The following is a 23,800-nucleotide window of genomic DNA, read 5'->3' on the forward strand; positions in this document are numbered from 1 at the left end:
AAAAATGTATCCGCCCCCTAATTCACTCCTTGGAGCATGGCGGCAAGTGCACCTGCAGCAACTAATTACTGCCAACAACAGCTAAAAAACAACAAGGTTAGCACAAGAAGCCTGGAATTAACCAGAATCTGAGGCCAACGTAATTAAACTCTAATCCTACCCTAACCAATCACAGGATGTTCCAAGAGTAGACAAACAACGCACACAAACAAAAAAAAAACAAAAATACCACCAAAATACAAGTACAAACGACACCTACCTCATGAAGGTATGAAGTGAAGCTTTCTCTGGAGTGCTTTTAGTAGATGCAAAGCAGTAATGTGTGCCAAGAAATTCAGAACTTGCATGTGGGAAAGCGAGAAATGCAAAATCTCAGTTGATCTAAGATGGATATTGCAGTTCGGTACAATGCACTGGAATACAAAGACAAAATGAATTGCCAATGTAGCTAAAGCCAATTTTGCAGCAAATGGTTCGCATGACTTAACTAGGAAGGCAGATGAATCAAACCTGTAGGTCACCAAGATTGTTTGAGTTTTTCCTATCATAAGTCCACAAACTGACGATGGTAAAAGAGGAGTGGCAACAGTGAGTCAATATCACCACATTGTGTTCTTTTTACCACCTCCTTGCAGGCACAATGAATCAGAGTACTTTAAAATCAAGGGGACAAGTGCACGTCACCTGACTCAGCATCACTGTGAGACACAGCACGTGTCCTCGTTAGTATAGTGGATAGTATCTCCGCCTGTCATGCGGAAGACCGGGGTTCGATTCCCCGATGGGGATACCCTCTTTTAGCGCAAGGCGGAGCAACCAGTGACCGGCCAGGAAAGAATGTGGAACTTTTTCTTTTACCTGAAACAAGACATCGCTATGTTGCATGAAGATCTTTGGATGAAGCACCTGTGAGTGCAAGCTCTCCCCACTGGTGGCATAAGGTCTCATCACAAATCACATTAGAGAGGCAAGTTAATCCTCTACGCTGCAAGAGACCCCACTGCATTTCCATGCCAACACATTGTAATGACGAAGCAGCCATTTGTAACTCAATTCCTGGGACTATTTCAGGATCAGTTAGGACTGCTAAAGTTTGGCAGCACAAAGTTGCAAATGGCATGAGAAGCATATTTAAAACTGGCTAGCAGGAAGAGAGCACACTCTCTTTTCACACGCCCAACAAGACACTCACGCTGCAAGCAGGAGTCGAACCTGCGCGGGGAAACCCCATTGGATTTCAAGTCCAACGCCTTAACCTCTCGGCCATCACAGCTCGGAGGAGCGAGAGTAACATAGAGATCAATTCCTTGGACTTCCTCAAGCTCAATGATGAGTGCACAAGTGTCATTGCTTCTGAGTTGCAAATGGCTTGAGAAGAAAATTCAAATAAATGAATCTCCATAAGTCTACTCACTATTAACTTCAAGTTGGTACCAATTCCAGGTGATCAGGTATTCAAAAGCGTGTCATCAAAAGTGAATCAAAAAGAATCAAAAGTGAAAAGTGTCAGACGTGGTCCATTATTCTGTGTTGGCTCCACGACACTGCAGTTTGATCTGGGAGCGAACATGCTCCAAAGAGGCAGCTTGATGTCTCAGTAGAGGTGTCAATACAGACGCCATCAAGGTATTGACTGAACGGTCAGTGGAGAGAATTGAATTGGATGCAACACAACTTGCTGTGCACACGCGAATTTACAAAAGAAAAAGCACAGCTTGAATCAACTAGGGATGACCTGTAAGAGTCATGTGCCAATACTATTTTCAGGTAGGGGGTAGCACTCCAGAGAAAGCTTCACTTCATACCTTCATGAGGTAGGTGTCGTTTGTACTTGTATGTTGGTGGTATTTTTTTTTTTTTTTTTTGTGTGTGTTGTTTGTCTACTCTTGGAACATCCTGTGATTGGGTTAGGGTAGGATTAGAGTTTAATTACGTTGGCCTCAGATTCTGGTTAATTCCAGGCTTCTTGTGCTAACCTTGTTGTTTGTTAGCTGTTGTTGGCAGTAATTAGTTGCTGCAGGTGCACTTGCCGCCATGCTCCAAGGAGTGAATTGGGGGCGGATGCATTTTTTCTTCAGCTTTGTTAGTTCTTCCTCAGCCTCGCTTCTTCTTTCCTAGCCTCGTTGGCGCTCATTGTCGACTGTCAGTCGAGGTAATTCTAGGTAACTCTTGGTAGCGATATCCAATCACCTTTCAGCCTGCTACCAGAATGATATCAAGAATTGGCCAATCGTTGGCCTTATCGCTATCAAGAATAGCTCGACAGACTGAATGAACCAATCACAAGACGTATCGCTTCCAAGAATGGGCGATGACGACACGGTGTCAAATGCCAATCGCGAGCGTCTCACAGCGCTCCTCAGAATTTAAGTTATATAGGCGGGTTTTAGGGGAGAGTTATATTCAGTTCAACATTAACTTTCGTAGCTGGTCTGCGCTCGTTTCTTATACATTCTCGGACACGGACCTTTCGACGTCTACAAAGAAAAATGTAAGTATAAATATAAACGTATTAAGTGTGCTAGCTTAGTAGGTTTTGTTAACGGCGCATCGCGCTATGCAAGATTACTATCCACCGTAATTCAGCTGCATTTATATACGTAGTATTGACTTAACTCTATGATATCTATTTTTATGGAACGAAGAAAAATGTATGCGTAAATATAAACGTATTAATTGTGTAGATAAAGTGTGCTAGCTTAGTGGCTTTGCAAGATTACTATCCACCGTAATTCAGCTGCATTTATATACGTAGTATTGACTTAACTCTATGATATCTATTTTTATGGAACGAAGAAAAATGTATGTGTAAATATAAACGTATTAATTGTGTAGATAAAGTGTGCTAGCTTAGTGGCTTTGCAAGATTACTATCCACCGTAATTCAGCTGCATTTATATACGTAGTATTGACTTAACTCTGATATCTGAACGCCATATCAACCACTTAGTCATAGCATCGGGGCTTAACCACCTTGCAACCACTTTTTGATGACAAAACGGCATTTACCTGGGAAAAGTACAACTGCTTTTAAAACCAGAAGTCCCAGTAATTTCAACTATAGAGTTTAGAAAGACTTAGTCCAGATGTGCAAATGTGGCCATTGCCTGGCATTTACATTCACCTGGGAAAAGTCCTGAAAGGGTCAAAAGACCCTTAATCCAGACTGACTACCCTGATGGCTCCAAATCAATATCTCTTCATTTGCAAATGTGGCCATTGCCTGGCATTTACATTCACCTGGGAAAAGTCCTGAAAGGGTCAAAAGACCCTTAATCCAGACTGACTACCCTGATGGCTCCAAATCAATATCTCTTCATTTGCAAATGTAGCCATGACCCTTCTCTGGGACTTCTAGTGTTAAATGTTCATGGACATGTTTTATTTATTCATTTATTCTCTGAATTATTTGTTTTTACACTTTTACATGTTCTAATAATACTTCATAATAAATAATAATTATTATAATAATTATAACTATTTAATAATACTCTATTCACAGACCATGGAACCCATATTCAGGAAGAAAGCTGATGGCAGTCCCAATCTGTGTGACTCCAAGGCTGCCCTATGTGTGAAGGAAGCCAATAAAAAGAAGCCGTGGGCCAGAGCCATTTCTCCTGAAAAGGTGAAGGATTCTGCAAGACGGGCAGTGTTGCGCTCAGGTGGAGATCCAGGCAACGCTGTCCACGTGCTGGGTCAGCATGAGCTTCAGTTTGGAGTTTTCAGGGGTCAGACCTTCAAGTGGGTGGCTGAAAACGCCCTGGGCTACGCCGGATACCTTGTTGCTGACATGAAGAAGGAGTCTTCACAGGGGAAAGATTCCATTAACCACGCGGAAAACAAGAAGGCATTCCGTTCATATGTTGAACGTTTCCCAGAGGGCCAATATGCCGTCCGGATCAAGACAGAGAAGATGTCTTGTAGCAGCACTCAGTCTGCTTCCCTGCCCTGCACCAGCACTGAGCCCAACATCAGTCCGCTGTCTACTGACCCCATGCAAGCCTGCACCAGCACTGAGTCCTCAAGCAGTCAGCTGTCTGAGCCTGTCCAGTCCTCTGACTCCTGCCAGCCTTCAGTGGCTTCAGTCTCTTCCCTGCGCACTTTGTTGGTTGGGAGAGGCAGTAGCACAAAGAGCCTAGAAAAGACAGTGAAGAGGCTCATTTCACCCTCCAAGTTCAAACCTTGTAAGTGTATGAATAATGAACTCCTAGAATTTACCATGGACATAAAAGCAACCTATTTATTTGATCATGTGTTTTATCACCCATTCCAGCTGTGTCCCTCCCTTCATTTGAACCCACTCACATGGACGACAGTGAACTGGTGACGGCTGCTGAGCAGGTGGAATCAGAACTGACAGGTAAGATTTATTTATTTTTTATCAATACTGTATAATGTGGCTCATTACTCATTACAAATGTGATTCATGATTATTTTTCCCCCTTTCTTTTGCTTTCATCTGTTCAGTGCAGAGCAGAATTTGCCTCCCTGCTGGATGGAAACCTGCTCTTCCTATTGTAGATCAGCAGTGGATTTCCAAGGCACTTTTCAAGTGGTCACGAAATGGACAACCAGAGTTGGACCATTCGAAAGTGGACAAGATGTGGTGGCACCCCCCTCAGCCTTCACTAACTCCCAGTGGTGTGCCAGCAATGGAGAGGTACTTTGGACATGCCTTGTTTCTCTGGATGCCGAGGAAGCTTTGGCATGTGCGGCTGTTCTGCCCCCATCCTGACTGTGGCAAGGAGGAGCTCACGTCTGCTGGAGTGCATCAGAGGATCAGGCAGGTGGTTGGTATCAGCAGCTCCTACTTCATGGCAGCAGAATACCTTGCCTGTAAGAGCTGCAAGAGGAAGGTGATCAGCTGGAGCCACAACATTGTCTGTCAGCTGGACATTGGCCATCGTGTCCAGTTTCCCTGCTTCCTCACCTCCAAGCTGGCATGTGACATGCAAGTAGTGCGGCAGATGCGTCAGAGGGGTTTGGGGAACAGCAGCAGTCAGCTCCAGAAGCAGATGGAGGAGCAGCACTCGGAGGCCTGGCTGGAGAAACAGGTCCAGTACCTCACAGACTGCAAAGGACTCGTGAGAGCTGCATCGTCTGGACTCATCACACCTGTTGTTCTAGGGCAGGGGTACTCAACTGGCGGACCGCGGTCCGGATCCGGACCCGAACGCAGTCCTGTCCGGACCCAATCTCATTCCTGATTAACTGGATACGGACCAAAACAAAACCGTAGCATTTATTTCAGGGCTATTGAAAAAACACTCCGTCACGAGTGTTACGTTTGCCACCCCCGCTCAACAACTTACGTTCGCCACCCCCCCACCCCCCACCCCCGCTCAACAACAAGCCTGCCTGGTTGACGCTTCGCGAGCGGCGCGAGGGTCCGCCCGGCGAAAATGACGTAATCGCTGTGGCTCCGCTCCGCGTGTGCGCGAGTGTCTCGCGCGCTGTCGGTTCGAGAGGTCGTGCATCTCTCGAATTTTGTAACTTTGCGCCGCGCTTCAGCGCAATGAACAAAGTCACGTTTTCAGGGTTCATACACCTTTATAAGGTGGAATTAAAGCTCTTGTACGTCACTTTCAAGGTCCATTTCAATATTTCCCAGCATGTTAAACATAATTAAGTTAAATATTTATACATATACTCGAAATAATTCGCTTTTTATCACATTATTTAATGGTTGTTTATTTAAAAAACGCCCAATCTTCACGTCTTCACGTTCTCTCATGTTTCGTCCTGGAATTACAAGAGGCTCGTATTTGTTAACCTAATACAAGAGAATATTCAGTCAGACAGCTATTTGTTGTGAAACCAAGTAGTTACAATTTCAAGCATTTTAAAGTACTTTAACCTAAATTCCAGCACTTTTCAAACCTGAAACATATAGCAACATTAAAATTGGTCAGGTAAATGTTCATTCCCCTGTTTTGAGGGGTGTTTCTACCACATATCGTTTCGGACAAAACGCCTATCGTTTCAGAACACTGCAGTGACGCTCGCGAAAGTATAAACGCCTCCACCGTTCGCGCACCGCCCGCTCCCCCCCCGCTCAACAACTTACGTTCGACACTCCCGCCGCACCGGACCTCAGGGCACAGGTATCTGCCAAAATTGGACCGCGGACAAATTTAGTTGAGTACGCCTGTTCTAGGGGATCTGCCACCATTGCTCCAAGTCCCAAAGCATCGCTGGCTGATGCAGGTGTATGCTCAGGATGTCCTGAACAGACTAGAGGAGGTAAAGGCCTCCATCACCTCGCAGTTTGGCCGTGTGCTAAAGATGGACTCCACAAAAAAAATTGTGAGGAAGCTGGCAGGACAGAGCCGCGCAACAGCAGCTTGGGCCACCAACGTTGGCAACGAGCACGGACAAGTCATCATGTCTGTGCTCACGGCCAGTGAAGGCTATGGCTTGGGCAAGATGATTGATGGCATCATGAAGCGCTACCGAGACGCTGGTGTGTCAACTCCAGAGGTGCTGTATGTTGACCGGGACTGCTGCGGGGCCACTCATCTCAGAAACATGTTTAAGGGATGGGAGGACATGGAGATCCGACTGGACATCTGGCACTACATGAGGAGGATAGCGGTTGGCTGCACCACTGACTCCCATGTGCTTTATGCAGGCTTCATGAACAGTCTGAGCCACTGTATTTTCATGTGGGATGAGTCTGACCTCCAGGCGCTTAAGGAGGCCAAGCGCTCAGAGCTGGAGGCAAAGTTGATGCACCCCACGGATGCAGGTGTGATGAGGAACATCACCAGAGCAGAGATGGCACTGCACTGCAAGAGGACCACTCGCAGCTGTGAGGACATCAAGGCACTTGTGACAGAGTTGATCCGGTCCTACGATGGTGAGAAGGGCTGCAACACCCTTGGCGTGCCCCTTATCAACTCTGCGAGGATGGCCGAGATCTGGAGCAGCCAAACAAAGCACATTGCCTGCATCCAGGACCCTCCGGGTGTACAACTGTACATGCAGACGGGAACCATCCTGAAGGGGGGGCACAGTCTGCCAACGTACAGATGTGCCAGAGGTTCTACTTCCCTGGAATCCTTTCACCTGCATATGAACAGGTTCATTCCTGGTAAGCTTCCACCTATACGTTAAAGCCTTTAATGTAGTTACTTATCTAAAACCAGTCTAACAATTTCAATGTGTAATATGTTTCAGGGACCTTGGCAAGTGATACTTTTTTCCAGGCTTACCTGGTGGATGGCCTTGCCAGGTGGAATGAAGACCGGAGACTGGCAGCTGCAGGAAAAGACCAGCCCCATTCCTACAGTGGCCTGCTTAAATATGCTGCCAACCAGCTGTCTCAGGAGGTACTGGGGAGAACACTGGTGGACTACACAGGGCCACGAAAGTATACAGGTACGCCTAAATTTACATGATCCGAGAAATAAAAAGTAAAAAGCAGTTACTGTTGGCCTGGACATTTATGCTTCTTGTTTTTATTTTTTCTTTCAGGAGAGCTCATAGGTGTGGAGTACTTATACGAGCAGACCGGCAGTGCCCTGGAAGACTATAAATTAGTCATCTTGGCTCTTGAAACTGAGGATGTGACCGTGGCAGAAGATGAAGGTTTTGAAGAGGCACAGGATTTTGAGGACTTAACTGTCCCAGCATTTGAAACAGAACCACCTGCTGTGCCATCTGCTTCTGATGCCTCCAGTGGTGTTGCATTTGCTCCTCCGGTCTCCATCTCTGCTCCTCCGGTCTCCATCTCTGCTCCTCCGGTCTCCATCTCTGCTCCTCCAGTCTCCATCTCTGCTCCTCCGGTCTCCATCTCTGCTCCTCCGGTCTCCATCTCTGCTCCTCCAGTCTCCATCTCTGCTCCTCCGGTCTCCATCTCTGCTCCTCCAGTCTCCATCTCTGCTCCTCCGGTCTCCATCTCTACTCCTCCGGTCTCCATCTCTGCTCCCCTGGTCTCTCCACCTGCTCCTTCAAACAGCAACCCGACTTCTGCTCTTGTGGCTTCCCCTAGCCAAGATGTAAGATTTCTTCTGTTCATTCCATTAATTGGTGACTCTGATAGGCTTGTATACATGCTGCTTCCTGCTTTATCTAATCACTGTGATTCTTCATTTAGGACTCAGTGGGACCTGATAACATTGAGGGCTATAGAGCTGTGCAGAACTTGGCAGACTACCTAGTCACCCTGAAGGACCACAGCTTTGCTTTGTCGCTTGAGGAATCAAGCCACATCATCACCCTTTGGCAGGCTCTTAGTGACTATGATAAGCAGCGCATGGTATATGCTCCACGTCATCAAGCCACTTTGAACAAGGGGCGCTTCAGGGTCACTAAGAAAATTGTAGCTCCAGGCGTGGAGTCCACAAGGCGGTAAGCTGTTATGCGTAAATGCACTGGTTTACAGTGTTTATGTGTAAATGCACTGGTTTACAGTGTTTATGTGTAAATGCACTGGTTTGCAGTGTTTATGTTGGCAAATTAATAATCATCTGTGTATATTGTGTTTTTTATTCTTTTCCAGGTGTTTTGTTGGAGCAAACAGCCCTGCACAGTGGCCAGACTGCAACAGAGTTGTGGAGGCAATCTTTGTCCGGCTGTGTATTACATTTCCAAACCCGAAAAACATCGGTGGGGTCAGGTTTGGAAGGTGGACCCTCATCTGTCGTGCTTACAAGCACATCAGGGAGTGCGTCTTGAGTAATGCACATGTGATGCAGGGGACCACCATCCAGCTACCAGAAGTGAATGCCACCACACTGTCAGAGTGGTGAGTCAATCAATTTTCAGATGTTAAAAAAATGTATTTAACTATATTTAATTAATATCGGGATTTATTTGTTGACAGCCATGTTCTTCTTAAAATGTCTTTTTAATTTAATAACTGAACTCTTTGTGTGTGTGTGTGTGTGTGTGTGTGTGTGTGTGTGTGTGTGTGTGTGTGTGTGTGTGTGTGTGTGTGTATATGTAGGTACTGCAGGCGGACTCGTTCACAGGAGTCTGATGTTCTTCATCAGGGCATCATGCCTCCAGAAGCACCAGTATCAGGTCCTACAACACAGCGGTCCACACCCCAGAAGGACAGTCTTGCCTCTCACCCCTCCACAGACAGCCCCCATGTCTTTGTCCTGCCCCCTGACACTGCGGGGACGGCAAAGTTGAAGAGACGTTTGACCTTCACATCAGGTCCAGCTTCATCTGCTCCACCTCAGCAGAACCTGCCTGCACCTCCCCAGTGTGTCTCCTACAGCATGCCTACTGATCCTGGATTTTGTTTGGTGTATGTAGTGCCAGGACCTGGTCCAGACAGCCATAGCCAAGTGGTGGCACAAGGAGTGACACACATTATGCCTGCTACCACCAGCCACATTATGCCTGCTACCGCCAGCCACATTATGCCTGCTACCGCCAGCCATAGCCAAGGAGTGGCACACATTATGCCTGCTACCGCCAGCCATAGCCAAGGAGTGGCACACATTATGCCTGCTACCGCTGGATCCAGTCAGGGTGCGTTGGCAGTGACCCAGATGTCAGATGTGCCATACACGACACAGCAATACCGGAAGCGGAAATTGAAAAACGAGATGGCTGGTATAAAGACCCGCAAATATGTTCGCCACACCAGCGCTATAATTTGCAGGAGATGCCAAAAAGAGAGGAAGCCCCCCACACATCAACAGTACTTTGGCAACTGGTATTGTGAAGAAACTGACACCATGTCACTGGAGGATTGGAAGGCTATGCTGGTAGCACGGGGCTATGGAAAGAAGAAAGCCCCAAAATAAAAATTATGTGTCTGCATAATTGTATATATTATAATTGTATATATGTGCCATGATTGTAAATATATTAGTAGTAGCTGTAGTGTTAGTATCTTAGTCAAGTCAAAACATTGTGTATTTGTATATATTAAACATTGTAATTTTTTAAATTATTTGCATAGGTATCTGTAAACGTTGTATATATATTATATATATATTATTTATATTATAATGTCACGTTGAGGACCCCGGCCCCTCCCTTTTGGGCGTGTGTTTACGTAGTCTACGTGCATCGTCTGCGTCTGTGGATATCTCGTGGTGATGGCTATGTCATGTGATAATCCGTCTCACCTGTGAATCGTCTCGTAATCACCTGGGGTTAATGTGGTTTGTCTATTTAATGTGCGCTCGCGCAGTGTCCTGTGCTCGTCGTTGTCTAAGTCTACACGTTGTGTGTATGAGAAGTGGTTTACGTGCGCTATTGCGCTATATCTCTGTTTTTCGTGCGCGTTACGCGCTACAATAAAAGTGACGTCAGTCAAGCCAGAGGGATTCGTGTCTCGTCCTTCGTCCAAGCCCCGAGCGTCACAGAACGACGAGCCGCGAAGAGACACCAACATGCCAGGCTACGCCACCCGGCATAAGAAGGCGGATCGCCCCAGCAAGCGGCACCACCGCTCTTCTTCCTCTCCCCCGCGCCGCAAAGCCCAGCCGACTCGGGCACAGCTTATGCAGGACCCCGAGTGCGCGTACCTGCTGTGCGCGGCTCGGGAGACATCCATACCCGAGCTGGCGGAGGAGTACCGCCGGACAGCGGCACGGGTGTGGGAGGAGAGGCACCCAGCTCCTTCCCGGGAAGGATCACCCATACGGGTGAGTAACCCAGAGCTCCACGAGGCGTCGCCACCAGAGGGCATGCTCGTAGAGGAGGAGAACCCGCCGACGCTGGCGCAGCTAGAGGAGGACCCGGTGTGCGCCTTCCAGTCGGCCTCAGCCCGGCGGCTAGAGGAGAGGGAACCCGAGCTGGCAGAGTCCCTCCGCCAGGGCGCGGTGCGGATTTGGAGGGAGCGACACTCCCCTCCATCCCGCGTCCTCTCGCCTCTGAGGGTGGGCTCCTGCGTCTTCGGTGCTGCCGAGTCCACCCCAGAGAGCGAATTTGGGGAGGTGGACTCCGAGGAGGAGCAAGAGGAAGCGGAGGAGGCCTACCCTCCCTCTCTGTACGATGCTTCCACCGTTGACTATGGTGGGGAAGGGGAGGAATCCTACCCCCCGTCGGTGAACGACGACAGTGAGGAAGAGGAGGAGCAAGAGGAGGTGGAGGAAGCCTACCCTCCATCTCTGTATGATGCCTCCACCATTGACTATGGTGGGGAGGGGGAGGACTCCTACCCCCCGTCGGTGGACGACTACGGTGAGGATGAGGAGGAGTCAGAGGAAGAATATCTCCCTCCGCCCGTGGATTCCTCTCCCACCGTCGAGGAGGGGGAGGAGTGCTCCGACGGCGGGTACTCCGCCTACCCCGCTGGAGACGGTGAGGAGGAGGAGGGCACGGACAGCGACCTCTATTCAGAGGAGGAGGGCAGTGCGCCTCCCTCCGAGTGTTCCGTGGGAACTGTAAAGGGAGGGGGCACTCCTGGGGAGACCGCGTCCTCCGGACCTTCCAGGGCCAGCCCCATGGACTATTCCCGGGGTGAGAGCCCGGCTAAGTCTATGGAAGGGGTCCTGGAGGGCGAGGAGGAGCCGATGGACTATGAGGAGGAGCTCCCTCACGCTGCGCCTGGCAAGCCCGCCAGCTACGCTGCCTCGGACACGTCCGCCCGCGGCGTTGCACCTGGCACGTCCGCCCGCTGCGCTGCCCCTGGCACGTCAGCCCGCCGCGCTGCCCCTGGCACATCAGCCCGCCGCGCTGCCCCTGGCACGTCAGCCCGCCGCGCTGCCCCTGGCACGTCAGCCCGCCGCGCTGCCCCTGGCACGTCAGCCCGCCGCGCTGCACCTGGCGGAGAGCCCGCAGCAAAGGCAGGAGGAGCACCGCCTACCGCAGCGCCTGCAGCCCCAGCAGCTCCGGACCTCTCTCCCCTGCTCGCTCTCCTCCTGGCGCGAAGCCTGGCGCCCATGTCGTGTGTGTGTGTTCCCGTGTTTGTCAGTCTTCCCCTTTGTGTGCCAAACCCGTTTTTTCCTCTTGTGCCACTGTGTGTGAGCGTGCCTGTTTGTGTGTTTGTTCCGTTTAATGTGTCTTCCGTCTTTTCCCCCGTCTTCCCAGGGAGGGTGTTCTAGGCGGTCCGTGGCGGACGCTTCACCAAGGGTAGTCACCTCCCAGACGCAGGACGGAGCGCGTCGGATCCGCCCATCGTCGTGGGTTCGGGGCACTCGGTCCTGTTGGCACCCCGGGACGGGTAGTGCCCTTGGAGGGGGCGTCTGTCACGTTGAGGACCCCGGCCCCTCCCTTTTGGGCGTGTGTTTACGTAGTCTACGTGCATCGTCTGCGTCTGTGGATATCTCGTGGTGATGGCTATGTCATGTGATAATCCGTCTCACCTGTGAATCGTCTCGTAATCACCTGGGGTTAATGTGGTTTGTCTATTTAATGTGCGCTCGCGCAGTGTCCTGTGCTCGTCGTTGTCTAAGTCTACACGTTGTGTGTATGAGAAGTGGTTTACGTGCGCTATTGCGCTATATCTCTGTTTTTCGTGCGCGTTACGCGCTACAATAAAAGTGACGTCAGTCAAGCCAGAGGGATTCGTGTCTCGTCCTTCGTCCAAGCCCCGAGCGTCACATATAATATAATAATATATATATATTATATATTATATATATATATTATATATATATATATATATTATATATTGTGGATAATGTTCTCTAATGTGTTGTGTTTTTAATAAAAGTGCCTGGTTGGTTTTATCGTTCATAATAAATGTGTTGTGTTTGGATTTATCGTTCATAATAAATGTGTTGTGTTTTAAACATGTGTCTGGTTGGTTTTATCGTTTATAATATCACGCATTTCCTTTATATTTAACCAATTTATAAATATGTAATATCACGCGCTTCCTTTGTATTTAAGTATTTATGAACGTGTCCGATAATATCGCGCATTTCCTTTGCATTTAACTATTTCCAAACTTGTCCGATGCGGGATTCGATACGATGCTCGACTGGGCGAATCTTAGTAATTGTTTACTATTAATAGCGCCGAAACCTCGACACACACGCGCAGTCCTTGGCGCAGTAGGTAGCGCGTCAGTCTCATAATCTGAAGGTCGTGAGTTCGACCCTCACACGGGGCAGCAGAAGCTTTTTGAAAAGATTGACGAGCCCCCAAAAGATGCTCAAACGCTCTTTCCTTATTCACTCGCATGCTGAGCACACCCCCTACCTGAAAATAGTATTGGCACATGACTCTTACAGGTCATCCCTAGTTGATTCAAGCTGTGCTTTTTCTTTTGTAAATTCGCGTGTACACAGCAAGATGTGTTGCATCCAATTCAATTCTCTCCACTGACCGTTCAGTCAATACCTTGATGGCGTCTGTATTGACACCTCTACTGAGACATCAAGCTGCCTCTTTGGAGCATGTTCGCTCCCAGATCAAACTGCAGTGTCGTGGTGCCAACACAGAATAATGGACCACGTCGGACACTTTTCACTTTTGATTCTTTTTGATTCACTTTTGATGACACGCTTTTGAATACCTGATCACCTGGAATTGGTACCAGCTTGAAGTTAATAGTGAGTAGACTTATGGAGATTCATTTATTTGAATTTTCTTCTCAAGCCATTTGCAACTCAGAAGCAATGACACTTGTGCACTCATCATTGAGCTTGAGGAAGTCCAAGGAATTGATCTCTATGTTACTCTCGCTCCGCCGAGCTGCGATGGCCGAGAGGTTAAGGCGTTGGACTTGAAATCCAATGGGGTTTCCCCGCGCAGGTTCGACTCCTGCTTGCAGCGTGAGTGTCTTGTTGGGCGTGTGGAAAGAGAGAGTGTGCTCTCTTCCTGCTAGCCAGTTTTAAATATGCTTCTCATGCCATTTGCAACTTTGTGCTGCCAAACTTTAGCAGTCCTAACTGATCCTGAAATAGTCCCAGGAATTGAGTTACAAATGGCTGCTTCGTCGTTACAATGTGTTGGCATGGAAATGCAGTGGGGTCTCTTGCAGCGTAGAGGATTAACTTGCCTCTCTAATGTGATTTGTGATGAGACCTTATGCCACCAGTGGGGAGAGCTCGCACTCACAGGTGCTTCATCCAAAGATCTTCATGCAACATAGCGATGTCTTGTTTCAGGTAAAAGAAAAAGTGCCACATTCTTTCATGGCCGGTCACTGGTTGCTCCGCCTTGCGCTAAAAGAGGGTCTCCCCGTCTGGGTATCGAACCCCGGTCTTCCGCGTGACAGGCGGAGATACTATCCACTATACTAACGAGGACACGTGCTGTGTCTCGCAGTGATGCTGAGTCAGGTGACGTGCACTTGTCCCCTTGATTTTAAAGTACTCTGAATCATTGTGCCTGCAAGGAGGTGGTAAAAAGAACACATTGTGGTGATATTGACTCACTGTTGCCACTCCTCTTTTACCATCGTCAGTTTGTGGACTTATGATAGGAAAAACTCAAAGAATCTTGGTGACCTACAGGTTTGATTCATCTGCCTTCCTAGTTAAGTCATGCAAACCATTTGCTGCAAAATTGGCTTTAGCTACATTGGCAATTCATTTTGTCTTTGTATTCCAGTGCATTGTACCGAACTGCAATATCCATCTTAGATCAACTGAGATTTTGCATTTCTCTCTTTCCCACATGCAAGTTCTGAATTTCTTGGCACACATTACTGCTTTACATCTACTAAAAGCACTCCAGAGAAAGCTTCACTTCATACCTTCATGAGGTAGCTGTCGTTTGTACTTGTATTTTGGTGGTATTTTTGTTTTTTTTTTGTTTGTGTGCGTTGTTTGTCTACTCTTGGAACATCCTGTGATTGGTTAGGGTAGGATTAGAGTTTAATTATGTTGGCCTCAGATTCTGGTTAATTCCAGGCTTCTTGTGCTAACCTTGTTGTTTGTTAGCTGTTGTTGGCAGTAATTAGTTGCTGCAGGTGCACTTGCCGCCATGCTCCAAGGAGTGAATTGGGGGCGGATACATTTTTTCTCCAGCTTTGTTAGTTCTTCCTCAGCCTCGCTTCTTCTTTCCTAGCCTCGTTAGCGCAGTAGGTAGCGCGTCAGTCTCATAATCTGAAGGTCGTGAGTTCGACCCTCACACGGGGTAGCAGAAGCTTTTTGAAAAGATTGACGAGCCCCCAAAAGATGCTCAAACGCTCTTTCCTTATTCACTCGCATGCTGAGCACACCCCCTACCTGAAAATAGTATTGGCACATGACTCTTACAGGTCATCCCTAGTTGATTCAAGCTGTGCTTTTTCTTTTGTAAATTCGCGTGTACACAGCAAGTTGTGTTGCATCCAATTCAATTCTCTCCACTGACCGTTCAGTCAATACCTTGATGGCGTCTGTATTGACACCTCTACTGAGACATCAAGCTGCCTCTTTGGAGCATGTTCGCTCCCAGATCAAACTGCAGTGTCGTGGTGCCAACACAGAATAATGGACCACGTCGGACACTTTTCACTTTTGATTCTTTTTGATTCACTTTTGATGACACGCTTTTGAATACCTGATCACCTGGAATTGGTACCAGCTTGAAGTTAATAGTGAGTAGACTTATGGAGATTCATTTATTTGAATTTTCTTCTCAAGCCATTTGCAACTCAGAAGCAATGACACTTGTGCACTCATCATTGAGCTTGAGGAAGTCCAAGGAATTGATCTCTATGTTACTCTCGCTCCGCCGAGCTGCGATGGCCGAGAGGTTAAGGCGTTGGACTTGAAATCCAATGGGGTTTCCCCGCGCAGGTTCGACTCCTGCTTGCAGCGTGAGTGTCTTGTTGGGCGTGTGGAAAGAGAGAGTGTGCTCTCTTCCTGCTAGCCAGTTTTAAATATGCTTCTCATGCCATTTGCAACTTTGTGCTGCCAAACTTTAGCAGTCCTAACTGATCCTGAAATAGTCCCAGGAATTGAGTTACAAATGGCTGCTTCGTCGTTACAATGTGTTGGCATGGAAATGCAGTGGGGTCTCTTGCAGCGTAGAGGATTAACTTGCCTCTCTAATGTGATTTGTGATGAGACCTTATGCCACCAGTGGGGAGAGCTCGCACTCACAGGTGCTTCATCCAAAGATCTTCATGCAACATAGCGATGTCTTGTTTCAGGTAAAAGAAAAAGTGCCACATTCTTTCATGGCCGGTCACTGGTTGCTCCGCCTTGCGCTAAAAGAGGGTCTCCCCGTCGGGGAATCGAACCCCGGTCTTCCGCGTGACAGGCGGAGATACTATCCACTATACTAACGAGGACACGTGCTGTGTCTCGCAGTGATGCTGAGTCAGGTGACGTGCACTTGTCCCCTTGATTTTAAAGTACTCTGAATCATTGTGCCTGCAAGGAGGTGGTAAAAAGAACACATTGTGGTGATATTGACTCACTGTTGCCACTCCTCTTTTACCATCGTCAGTTTGTGGACTTATGATAGGAAAAACTCAAAGAATCTTGGTGACCTACAGGTTTGATTCATCTGCCTTCCTAGTTAAGTCATGCGAACCATTTGCTGCAAAATTGGCTTTAGCTACATTGGCAATTCATTTTGTCTTCGTATTCCAGTGCATTGTACCGAACTGCAATATCCATCTTAGATCAACTGAGATTTTGCATTTCTCTCTTTCCCACATGCAAGTTCTGAATTTCTTGGCACACATTACTGCTTTGCATCTACTAAAAGCACTCCAGAGAAAGCTTCACTTCATACCTTCATGAGGTAGGTGTCGTTTGTACCTGTATTTTGGTGGTATTTTTGTTTTTTTTTTGTTTGTGTGCGTTGTTTGTCTACTCCTGGAACATCTTGTGATTGGTTAGGGTAGGATTAGAGTTTAATTACGTTGGCCTCAGATTCTGGTTAATTCCAGGCTTCTTGTGCTAACCTTGTTGTTTGTTAGCTGTTGTTGGCAGTAATTAGTTGCTGCAGGTGCACTTGCCGCTATGCTCCAAGGAGTGAATTGGGGGCGGATACATTTTTTCTCCAGCTTTGTTAGTTCTTCCTCAGCCTCGCTTCTTCTTTCCTAGCCTCGTTAGCGCAGTAGGTAGCGCGTCAGTCTCATAATCTGAAGGTCGTGAGTTCGACCCTCACACGGGGCAGCAGAAGCTTTTTGAAAAGATTGACGAGCCCCCAAAAGATGCTCAAACGCTCTTTCCTTATTCACTCGCATGCTGAGCACACCCCCTACCTGAAAATAGTATTGGCACATGACTCTTACAGGTCATCCCTAGTTGATTCAAGCTGTGCTTTTTCTTTTGTAAATTCGCGTGTACACAGCAAGTTGTGTTGCATCCAATTCAATTCTCTCCACTGACCGTTCAGTCAATACCTTGATGGCGTCTGTATTGACACCTCTACTGAGACATCAAGCTGCCTCTTTGGAGCATGTTCGCTCCCAGATCAAACTGCAGTGTCGTGGTGCCAACACAGAATAATGGACCACGTCGGACACTTTTCACTTTTGATTCTTTTTGATTCACTTTTGATGACACGCTTTTGAATACCTGATCACCTGGAATTGGTACCAGCTTGAAGTTAATAGTGAGTAGACTTATGGAGATTCATTTATTTGAATTTTCTTCTCAAGCCATTTGCAACTCAGAAGCAATGACACTTGTGCACTCATCATTGAGCTTGAGGAAGTCCAAGGAATTGATCTCTATGTTACTCTCGCTCCGCCGAGCTGCGATGGCCGAGAGGTTATGGCGTTGGACTTGAAATCCAATGGGGTTTCCCCGCGCAGGTTCGACTCCTGCTTGCAGCGTGAGTGTCTTGTTGGGCATGTGGAAAGAGAGAGTGTGCTCTCTTCCTGCTAGCCAGTTTTAAATATGCTTCTCATGCCATTTGCAACTTTGTGCTGACAAACTTTAGCAGTCCTAACTGATCCTGAAATAGTCCCAGGAATTGAGTTACAAATGGCTGCTTCGTCGTTACAATGTGTTGGCATGGAAATGCAGTGGGGTCTCTTGCAGCGTAGAGGATTAACTTGCCTCTCTAATGTGATTTGTGATGAGACCTTATGCCACCAGTGGGGAGAGCTCGCACTCACAGGTGCTTCATCCAAAGATCTTCATGCAACATAGCGATGTCTTGTTTCAGGTAAAAGAAAAAGTGCCACATTCTTTCATGGCCGGTCACTGGTTGCTCCGCCTTGCGCTAAAAGAGGGTCTCCCCGTCGGGGAATCGAACCCCGGTCTTCCGCGTGACAGGCGGAGATACTATCCACTATACTAACGAGGACACGTGCTGTGTCTCGCAGTAATGCTGAGTCAGGTGACGTGCACTTGTCCCCTTGATTTTAAAGTACTCTGAATCATTGTGCCTGCAAGGAGGTGGTAAAAAGAACACATTGTGGTGATATTGACTCACTGTTGCCACTCCTCTTTTACCATCGTCAGTTTGTGGACTTATGATAGGAAAAACTCAAAGAATCTTGGTGACCTACAGGTTTGATTCATCTGCCTTCCTAGTTAAGTCATGCGAACCATTTGCTGCAAAATTGGCTTTAGCTACATTGGCAATTCATTTTGTCTTCGTATTCCAGTGCATTGTACCGAACTGCAATATCCATCTTAGATCAACTGAGATTTTGCATTTCTCTCTTTCCCACATGCAAGTTCTGAATTTCTTGGCACACATTACTGCTTTGCATCTACTAAAAGCACTCCAGAGAAAGCTTCACTTCATACCTTCATGAGGTAGGTGTCGTTTGTACTTGTATTTTGGTGGTATTTTTGTTTTTTTTTTGTTTGTGTGCGTTGTTTGTCTACTCTTGGAACATCCTGTGATTGGTTAGGGTAGGATTAGAGTTTAATTACGTTGGCCTCAGATTCTGGTTAATTCCAGGCTTCTTGTGCTAACCTTGTTGTTTGTTAGCTGTTGTTGGCAGTAATTAGTTGCTGCAGGTGCACTTGCCGCCATGCTCCAAGGAGTGAATTGGGGGCGGATACATTTTTTCTCCAGCTTTGTTAGTTCTTCCTCAGCCTCGCTTCTTCTTTCCTAGCCTCGTTAGCGCAGTAGGTAGCGCGTCAGTCTCATAATCTGAAGGTCGTGAGTTCGACCCTCACACGGGGCAGCAGAAGCTTTTTGAAAAGATTGACGAGCCCCCAAAAGATGCTCAAACGCTCTTTCCTTATTCACTCGCATGCTGAGCACACCCCCTACCTGAAAATAGTATTGGCACATGACTCTTACAGGTCATCCCTAGTTGATTCAAGCTGTGCTTTTTCTTTTGTAAATTCGCGTGTACACAGCAAGATGTGTTGCATCCAATTCAATTCTCTCCACTGACCGTTCAGTCAATACCTTGATGGCGTCTGTATTGACACCTCTACTGAGACATCAAGCTGCCTCTTTGGAGCATGTTCGCTCCCAGATCAAACTGCAGTGTCGTGGTGCCAACACAGAATAATGGACCACGTCGGACACTTTTCACTTTTGATTCTTTTTGATTCACTTTTGATGACACGCTTTTGAATACCTGATCACCTGGAATTGGTACCAGCTTGAAGTTAATAGTGAGTAGACTTATGGAGATTCATTTATTTGAATTTTCTTCTCAAGCCATTTGCAACTCAGAAGCAATGACACTTGTGCACTCATCATTGAGCTTGAGGAAGTCCAAGGAATTGATCTCTATGTTACTCTCGCTCCGCCGAGCTGCGATGGCCGAGAGGTTAAGGCGTTGGACTTGAAATCCAATGGGGTTTCCCCGCGCAGGTTCGACTCCTGCTTGCAGCGTGAGTGTCTTGTTGGGCGTGTGGAAAGAGAGAGTGTGCTCTCTTCCTGCTAGCCAGTTTTAAATATGCTTCTCATGCCATTTGCAACTTTGTGCTGCCAAACTTTAGCAGTCCTAACTGATCCTGAAATAGTCCCAGGAATTGAGTTACAAATGGCTGCTTCGTCGTTACAATGTGTTGGCATGGAAATGCAGTGGGGTCTCTTGCAGCGTAGAGGATTAACTTGCCTCTCTAATGTGATTTGTGATGAGACCTTATGCCACCAGTGGGGAGAGCTTGCACTCACAGGTGCTTCATCCAAAGATCTTCATGCAACATAGCGATGTCTTGTTTCAGGTAAAAGAAAAAGTGCCACATTCTTTCATGGCCGGTCACTGGTTGCTCCGCCTTGCGCTAAAAGAGGGTCTCCCCGTCGGGGAATCGAACCCCGGTCTTCCGCGTGACAGGCGGAGATACTATCCACTATACTAACGAGGACACGTGCTGTGTCTCGCAGTGATGCTGAGTCAGGTGACGTGCACTTGTCCCCTTGATTTTAAAGTACTCTGAATCATTGTGCCTGCAAGGAGGTGGTAAAAAGAACACATTGTGGTGATATTGACTCACTGTTGCCACTCCTCTTTTACCATCGTCAGTTTGTGGACTTATGATAGGAAAAACTCAAAGAATCTTGGTGACCTACAGGTTTGATTCATCTGCCTTCCTAGTTAAGTCATGCGAACCATTTGCTGCAAAATTGGCTTTAGCTACATTGGCAATTCATTTTGTCTTCGTATTCCAGTGCATTGTACCGAACTGCAATATCCATCTTAGATCAACTGAGATTTTGCATTTCTCTCTTTCCCACATGCAAGTTCTGAATTTCTTGGCACACATTACTGCTTTGCATCTACTAAAAGCACTCCAGAGAAAGCTTTACTTCATACCTTCATGAGGTAGGTGTCGTTTGTACTTGTATTTTGGTGGTATTTTTGTTTTTTTTTTTGTTTGTGTGCGTTGTTTGTCTACTCTTGGAACATCCTGTGATTGGTTAGGGTAGGATTAGAGTTTAATTACGTTGGCCTCAGATTCTGGTTAATTCCAGGCTTCTTGTGCTAACCTTGTTGTTTGTTAGCTGTTGTTGGCAGTAATTAGTTGCTGCAGGTGAACTTGCCGCCATGCTCCAAGGAGTGAATTGGGGGCGGATACATTTTTTCTCCAGCTTTGTTAGTTCTTCCTCAGCCTCGCTTCTTCTTTCCTAGCCTCGTTAGCGCAGTAGGTAGCGCGTCAGTCTCATAATCTGAAGGTCGTGAGTTCGACCCTCACACGGGGCAACAGAAGCTTTTTGAAAAGATTGACGAGCCCCCAAAAGATGCTCAAACGCTCTTTCCTTATTCACTCGCATGCTGAGCACACCCCCTACCCTGAAAATAGTATTGGCACATGACTCTTACAGGTCATCCCTAGTTGATTCAAGCTGTGCTTTTTCTTTTGTAAATTCGCGTGTACACAGCAAGTTGTGTTGCATCCAATTCAATTCTCTCCACTGACCGTTCAGTCAATACCTTGATGGCGTCTGTATTGACACCTCTACTGAGACATCAAGCTGCCTCTTTGGAGCATGTTCGCTCCCAGATCAAACTGCAGTGTCGTGGTGCCAACACAGAATAATGGACCACGTCGGACACTTTTCACTTTTGATTCTTTTTGATTCACTTTTGATGACACGCTTTTGAATACCTGATCACCTGGAATTGGTACCAGCTTGAAGTTAATAGTGAGTAGACTTATGGAGATTCATTTATTTGAATTTTCTTCTCAAGCCATTTGCAACTCAGAAGCAATGACACTTGTGCACTCATCATTGAGCTTGAGGAAGTCCAAGGAATTGATCTCTATGTTACTCTCGCTCCGCCGAGCTGCGATGGCCGAGAGGTTAAGGCGTTGGGCTTGAAATCCAATGGGGTTTCCCCGCGCAGGTTCGACTCCTGCTTGCAGCGTGAGTGTCTTGTTGGGCGTGTGGAAAGAGAGAGTGTGCTCTCTTCCTGCTAGCCAGTTTTAAATATGCTTCTCATGCCATTTGCAACTTTGTGCTGCCAAACTTTAGCAGTCCTAACTGATCCTGAAATAGTCCCAGGAATTGAGTTACAAATGGCTGCTTCGTCGTTACAATGTGTTGGCATGGAAATGCAGTGGGGTCTCTTGCAGCGTAGAGGATTAACTTGCCTCTCTAATGTGATTTGTGATGAGACCTTATGCCACCAGTGGGGAGAGCTCGCACTCACAGGTGCTTCATCCAAAGATCTTCATGCAACATAGCGATGTCTTGTTTCAGGTAAAAGAAAAAGTGCCACATTCTTTCATGGCCGGTCACTGGTTGCTCCGCCTTGCGCTAAAAGAGGGTCTCCCCGTCGGGGAATCGAACCCCGGTCTTCCGCGTGACAGGCGGAGATACTATCCACTATACTAACGAGGACACGTGCTGTGTCTCGCAGTGATGCTGAGTCAGGTGACGTGCACTTGTCCCCTTGATTTTAAAGTACTCTGAATCATTGTGCCTGCAAGGAGGTGGTAAAAAGAACACATTGTGGTGATATTGACTCACTGTTGCCACTCCTCTTTTACCATCGTCAGTTTGTGGACTTATGATAGGAAAAACTCAAAGAATCTTGGTGACCTACAGGTTTGATTCATCTGCCTTCCTAGTTAAGTCATGCGAACCATTTGCTGCAAAATTGGCTTTAGCTACATTGGCAATTCATTTTGTCTTTGTATTCCAGTGCATTGTACCGAACTGCAATATCCATCTTAGATCAACTGAGATTTTGCATTTCTCTCTTTCCCACATGCAAGTTCTGAATTTCTTGGCACACATTACTGCTTTGCATCTACTAAAAGCACTCCAGAGAAAGCTTTACTTCATACCTTCATGAGGTAGGTGTCGTTTGTACTTGTATTTTGGTGGTATTTTTGTTTTTTTTTTTGTTTGTGTGCGTTGTTTGTCTACTCTTGGAACATCCTGTGATTGGTTAGGGTAGGATTAGAGTTTAATTACGTTGGCCTCAGATTCTGGTTAATTCCAGGCTTCTTGTGCTAACCTTGTTGTTTGTTAGCTGTTGTTGGCAGTAATTAGTTGCTGCAGGTGAACTTGCCGCCATGCTCCAAGGAGTGAATTGGGGGCGGATACATTTTTTCTCCAGCTTTGTTAGTTCTTCCTCAGCCTCGCTTCTTCTTTCCTAGCCTCGTTAGCGCAGTAGGTAGCGCGTCAGTCTCATAATCTGAAGGTCGTGAGTTTGACCCTCACACGGGGCAACAGAAGCTTTTTGAAAAGATTGACGAGCCCCCAAAAGATGCTCAAACGCTCTTTCCTTATTCACTCGCATGCTGAGCACACCCCCTACCCTGAAAATAGTATTGGCACATGACTCTTACAGGTCATCCCTAGTTGATTCAAGCTGTGCTTTTTCTTTTGTAAATTCGCGTGTACACAGCAAGTTGTGTTGCATCCAATTCAATTCTCTCCACTGACCGTTCAGTCAATACCTTGATGGCGTCTGTATTGACACCTCTACTGAGACATCAAGCTGCCTCTTTGGAGCATGTTCGCTCCCAGATCAAACTGCAGTGTCGTGGTGCCAACACAGAATAATGGACCACGTCGGACACTTTTCACTTTTGATTCTTTTTGATTCACTTTTGATGACACGCTTTTGAATACCTGATCACCTGGAATTGGTACCAGCTTGAAGTTAATAGTGAGTAGACTTATGGAGATTCATTTATTTGAATTTTCTTCTCAAGCCATTTGCAACTCAGAAGCAATGACACTTGTGCACTCATCATTGAGCTTGAGGAAGTCCAAGGAATTGATCTCTATGTTACTCTCGCTCCGCCGAGCTGCGATGGCCGAGAGGTTATGGCGTTGGACTTGAAATCCAATGGGGTTTCCCCGCGCAGGTTCGACTCCTGCTTGCAGCGTGAGTGTCTTGTTGGGCATGTGGAAAGAGAGAGTGTGCTCTCTTCCTGCTAGCCAGTTTTAAATATGCTTCTCATGCCATTTGCAACTTTGTGCTGACAAACTTTAGCAGTCCTAACTGATCCTGAAATAGTCCCAGGAATTGAGTTACAAATGGCTGCTTCGTCGTTACAATGTGTTGGCATGGAAATGCAGTGGGGTCTCTTGCAGCGTAGAGGATTAA

The 23,800-nt window shown here is 47.0% G+C and overlaps 1 protein-coding gene and 17 non-coding genes across 18 annotated transcripts; 13 read left to right on the forward strand and 5 right to left on the reverse strand.

Moving 5' to 3' along the window:
• Positions 1 to 717: 717 nt before the first annotated feature.
• Positions 718 to 789, forward strand: trnad-guc (transfer RNA aspartic acid (anticodon GUC)). The gene has a single exon. It is a non-coding gene; the product is annotated as a tRNA-Asp (tRNA).
• Positions 790 to 1,191: 402 nt separating this feature from the next.
• Positions 1,192 to 1,273, reverse strand: trnas-uga (transfer RNA serine (anticodon UGA)). The gene has a single exon. It is a non-coding gene; the product is annotated as a tRNA-Ser (tRNA).
• A 2,232-nt stretch (positions 1,274 to 3,505) lies between these two features.
• LOC143509663 (uncharacterized) lies at positions 3,506 to 11,940 on the forward strand. The gene is made up of 12 exons (XM_076998510.1): positions 3,506 to 4,187; positions 4,277 to 4,363; positions 4,471 to 5,087; positions 6,142 to 7,096; positions 7,183 to 7,383; positions 7,480 to 8,003; positions 8,102 to 8,355; positions 8,507 to 8,752; positions 8,954 to 9,573; positions 10,603 to 10,793; positions 11,223 to 11,577; positions 11,888 to 11,940. The coding sequence occupies exons 1-12, from the start codon at positions 3,506 to 3,508 to the stop codon at positions 11,938 to 11,940; spliced, it is 4,785 nt and encodes a 1,594-aa protein (XP_076854625.1).
• Positions 11,941 to 13,613: 1,673 nt separating this feature from the next.
• trnas-uga (transfer RNA serine (anticodon UGA)) lies at positions 13,614 to 13,695 on the forward strand. Its single transcript has one exon. It is a non-coding gene; the product is annotated as a tRNA-Ser (tRNA).
• A 1,238-nt stretch (positions 13,696 to 14,933) lies between these two features.
• Positions 14,934 to 15,006, forward strand: trnam-cau (transfer RNA methionine (anticodon CAU)). Its single transcript has one exon. It is a non-coding gene; the product is annotated as a tRNA-Met (tRNA).
• Positions 15,007 to 15,589: 583 nt separating this feature from the next.
• Positions 15,590 to 15,671, forward strand: trnas-uga (transfer RNA serine (anticodon UGA)). The gene has a single exon. It is a non-coding gene; the product is annotated as a tRNA-Ser (tRNA).
• Positions 15,672 to 16,075: 404 nt separating this feature from the next.
• trnad-guc (transfer RNA aspartic acid (anticodon GUC)) lies at positions 16,076 to 16,147 on the reverse strand. Its single transcript has one exon. It is a non-coding gene; the product is annotated as a tRNA-Asp (tRNA).
• A 762-nt stretch (positions 16,148 to 16,909) lies between these two features.
• On the forward strand, positions 16,910 to 16,982 carry trnam-cau (transfer RNA methionine (anticodon CAU)). Its single transcript has one exon. It is a non-coding gene; the product is annotated as a tRNA-Met (tRNA).
• A 583-nt stretch (positions 16,983 to 17,565) lies between these two features.
• Positions 17,566 to 17,647, forward strand: trnas-uga (transfer RNA serine (anticodon UGA)). Its single transcript has one exon. It is a non-coding gene; the product is annotated as a tRNA-Ser (tRNA).
• Positions 17,648 to 18,051: 404 nt separating this feature from the next.
• Positions 18,052 to 18,123, reverse strand: trnad-guc (transfer RNA aspartic acid (anticodon GUC)). Its single transcript has one exon. It is a non-coding gene; the product is annotated as a tRNA-Asp (tRNA).
• Positions 18,124 to 18,885: 762 nt separating this feature from the next.
• On the forward strand, positions 18,886 to 18,958 carry trnam-cau (transfer RNA methionine (anticodon CAU)). The gene has a single exon. It is a non-coding gene; the product is annotated as a tRNA-Met (tRNA).
• A 583-nt stretch (positions 18,959 to 19,541) lies between these two features.
• trnas-uga (transfer RNA serine (anticodon UGA)) lies at positions 19,542 to 19,623 on the forward strand. Its single transcript has one exon. It is a non-coding gene; the product is annotated as a tRNA-Ser (tRNA).
• A 404-nt stretch (positions 19,624 to 20,027) lies between these two features.
• Positions 20,028 to 20,099, reverse strand: trnad-guc (transfer RNA aspartic acid (anticodon GUC)). Its single transcript has one exon. It is a non-coding gene; the product is annotated as a tRNA-Asp (tRNA).
• Positions 20,100 to 20,862: 763 nt separating this feature from the next.
• trnam-cau (transfer RNA methionine (anticodon CAU)) lies at positions 20,863 to 20,935 on the forward strand. Its single transcript has one exon. It is a non-coding gene; the product is annotated as a tRNA-Met (tRNA).
• A 584-nt stretch (positions 20,936 to 21,519) lies between these two features.
• trnas-uga (transfer RNA serine (anticodon UGA)) lies at positions 21,520 to 21,601 on the forward strand. The gene has a single exon. It is a non-coding gene; the product is annotated as a tRNA-Ser (tRNA).
• A 404-nt stretch (positions 21,602 to 22,005) lies between these two features.
• Positions 22,006 to 22,077, reverse strand: trnad-guc (transfer RNA aspartic acid (anticodon GUC)). Its single transcript has one exon. It is a non-coding gene; the product is annotated as a tRNA-Asp (tRNA).
• Positions 22,078 to 22,840: 763 nt separating this feature from the next.
• Positions 22,841 to 22,913, forward strand: trnam-cau (transfer RNA methionine (anticodon CAU)). Its single transcript has one exon. It is a non-coding gene; the product is annotated as a tRNA-Met (tRNA).
• Positions 22,914 to 23,497: 584 nt separating this feature from the next.
• trnas-uga (transfer RNA serine (anticodon UGA)) lies at positions 23,498 to 23,579 on the forward strand. The gene has a single exon. It is a non-coding gene; the product is annotated as a tRNA-Ser (tRNA).
• Positions 23,580 to 23,800: the final 221 nt, after the last annotated feature.

Source organism: Brachyhypopomus gauderio, chromosome 3, assembly GCF_052324685.1.
Source record: "Brachyhypopomus gauderio isolate BG-103 chromosome 3, BGAUD_0.2, whole genome shotgun sequence".
Lineage (NCBI taxonomy): Eukaryota > Metazoa > Chordata > Actinopteri > Gymnotiformes > Hypopomidae > Brachyhypopomus > Brachyhypopomus gauderio.

Bases quoted from the DNA above. Each gene is read 5' to 3' on its own strand.
- LOC143509663 (XM_076998510.1), top strand. From the start codon at position 3,506: ATGGAACCCATATTCAGGAAGAAAGCTGATGGCAGTCCCAATCTGTGT. The intron at 7,097-7,182 runs GTAAGCTTCCAC...AATATGTTTCAG, and splicing joins TATGAACAGGTTCATTCCTG to GGACCTTGGCAAGTGATACT. The intron at 7,384-7,479 runs GTACGCCTAAAT...TTTTTCTTTCAG, and splicing joins AGGGCCACGAAAGTATACAG to GAGAGCTCATAGGTGTGGAG.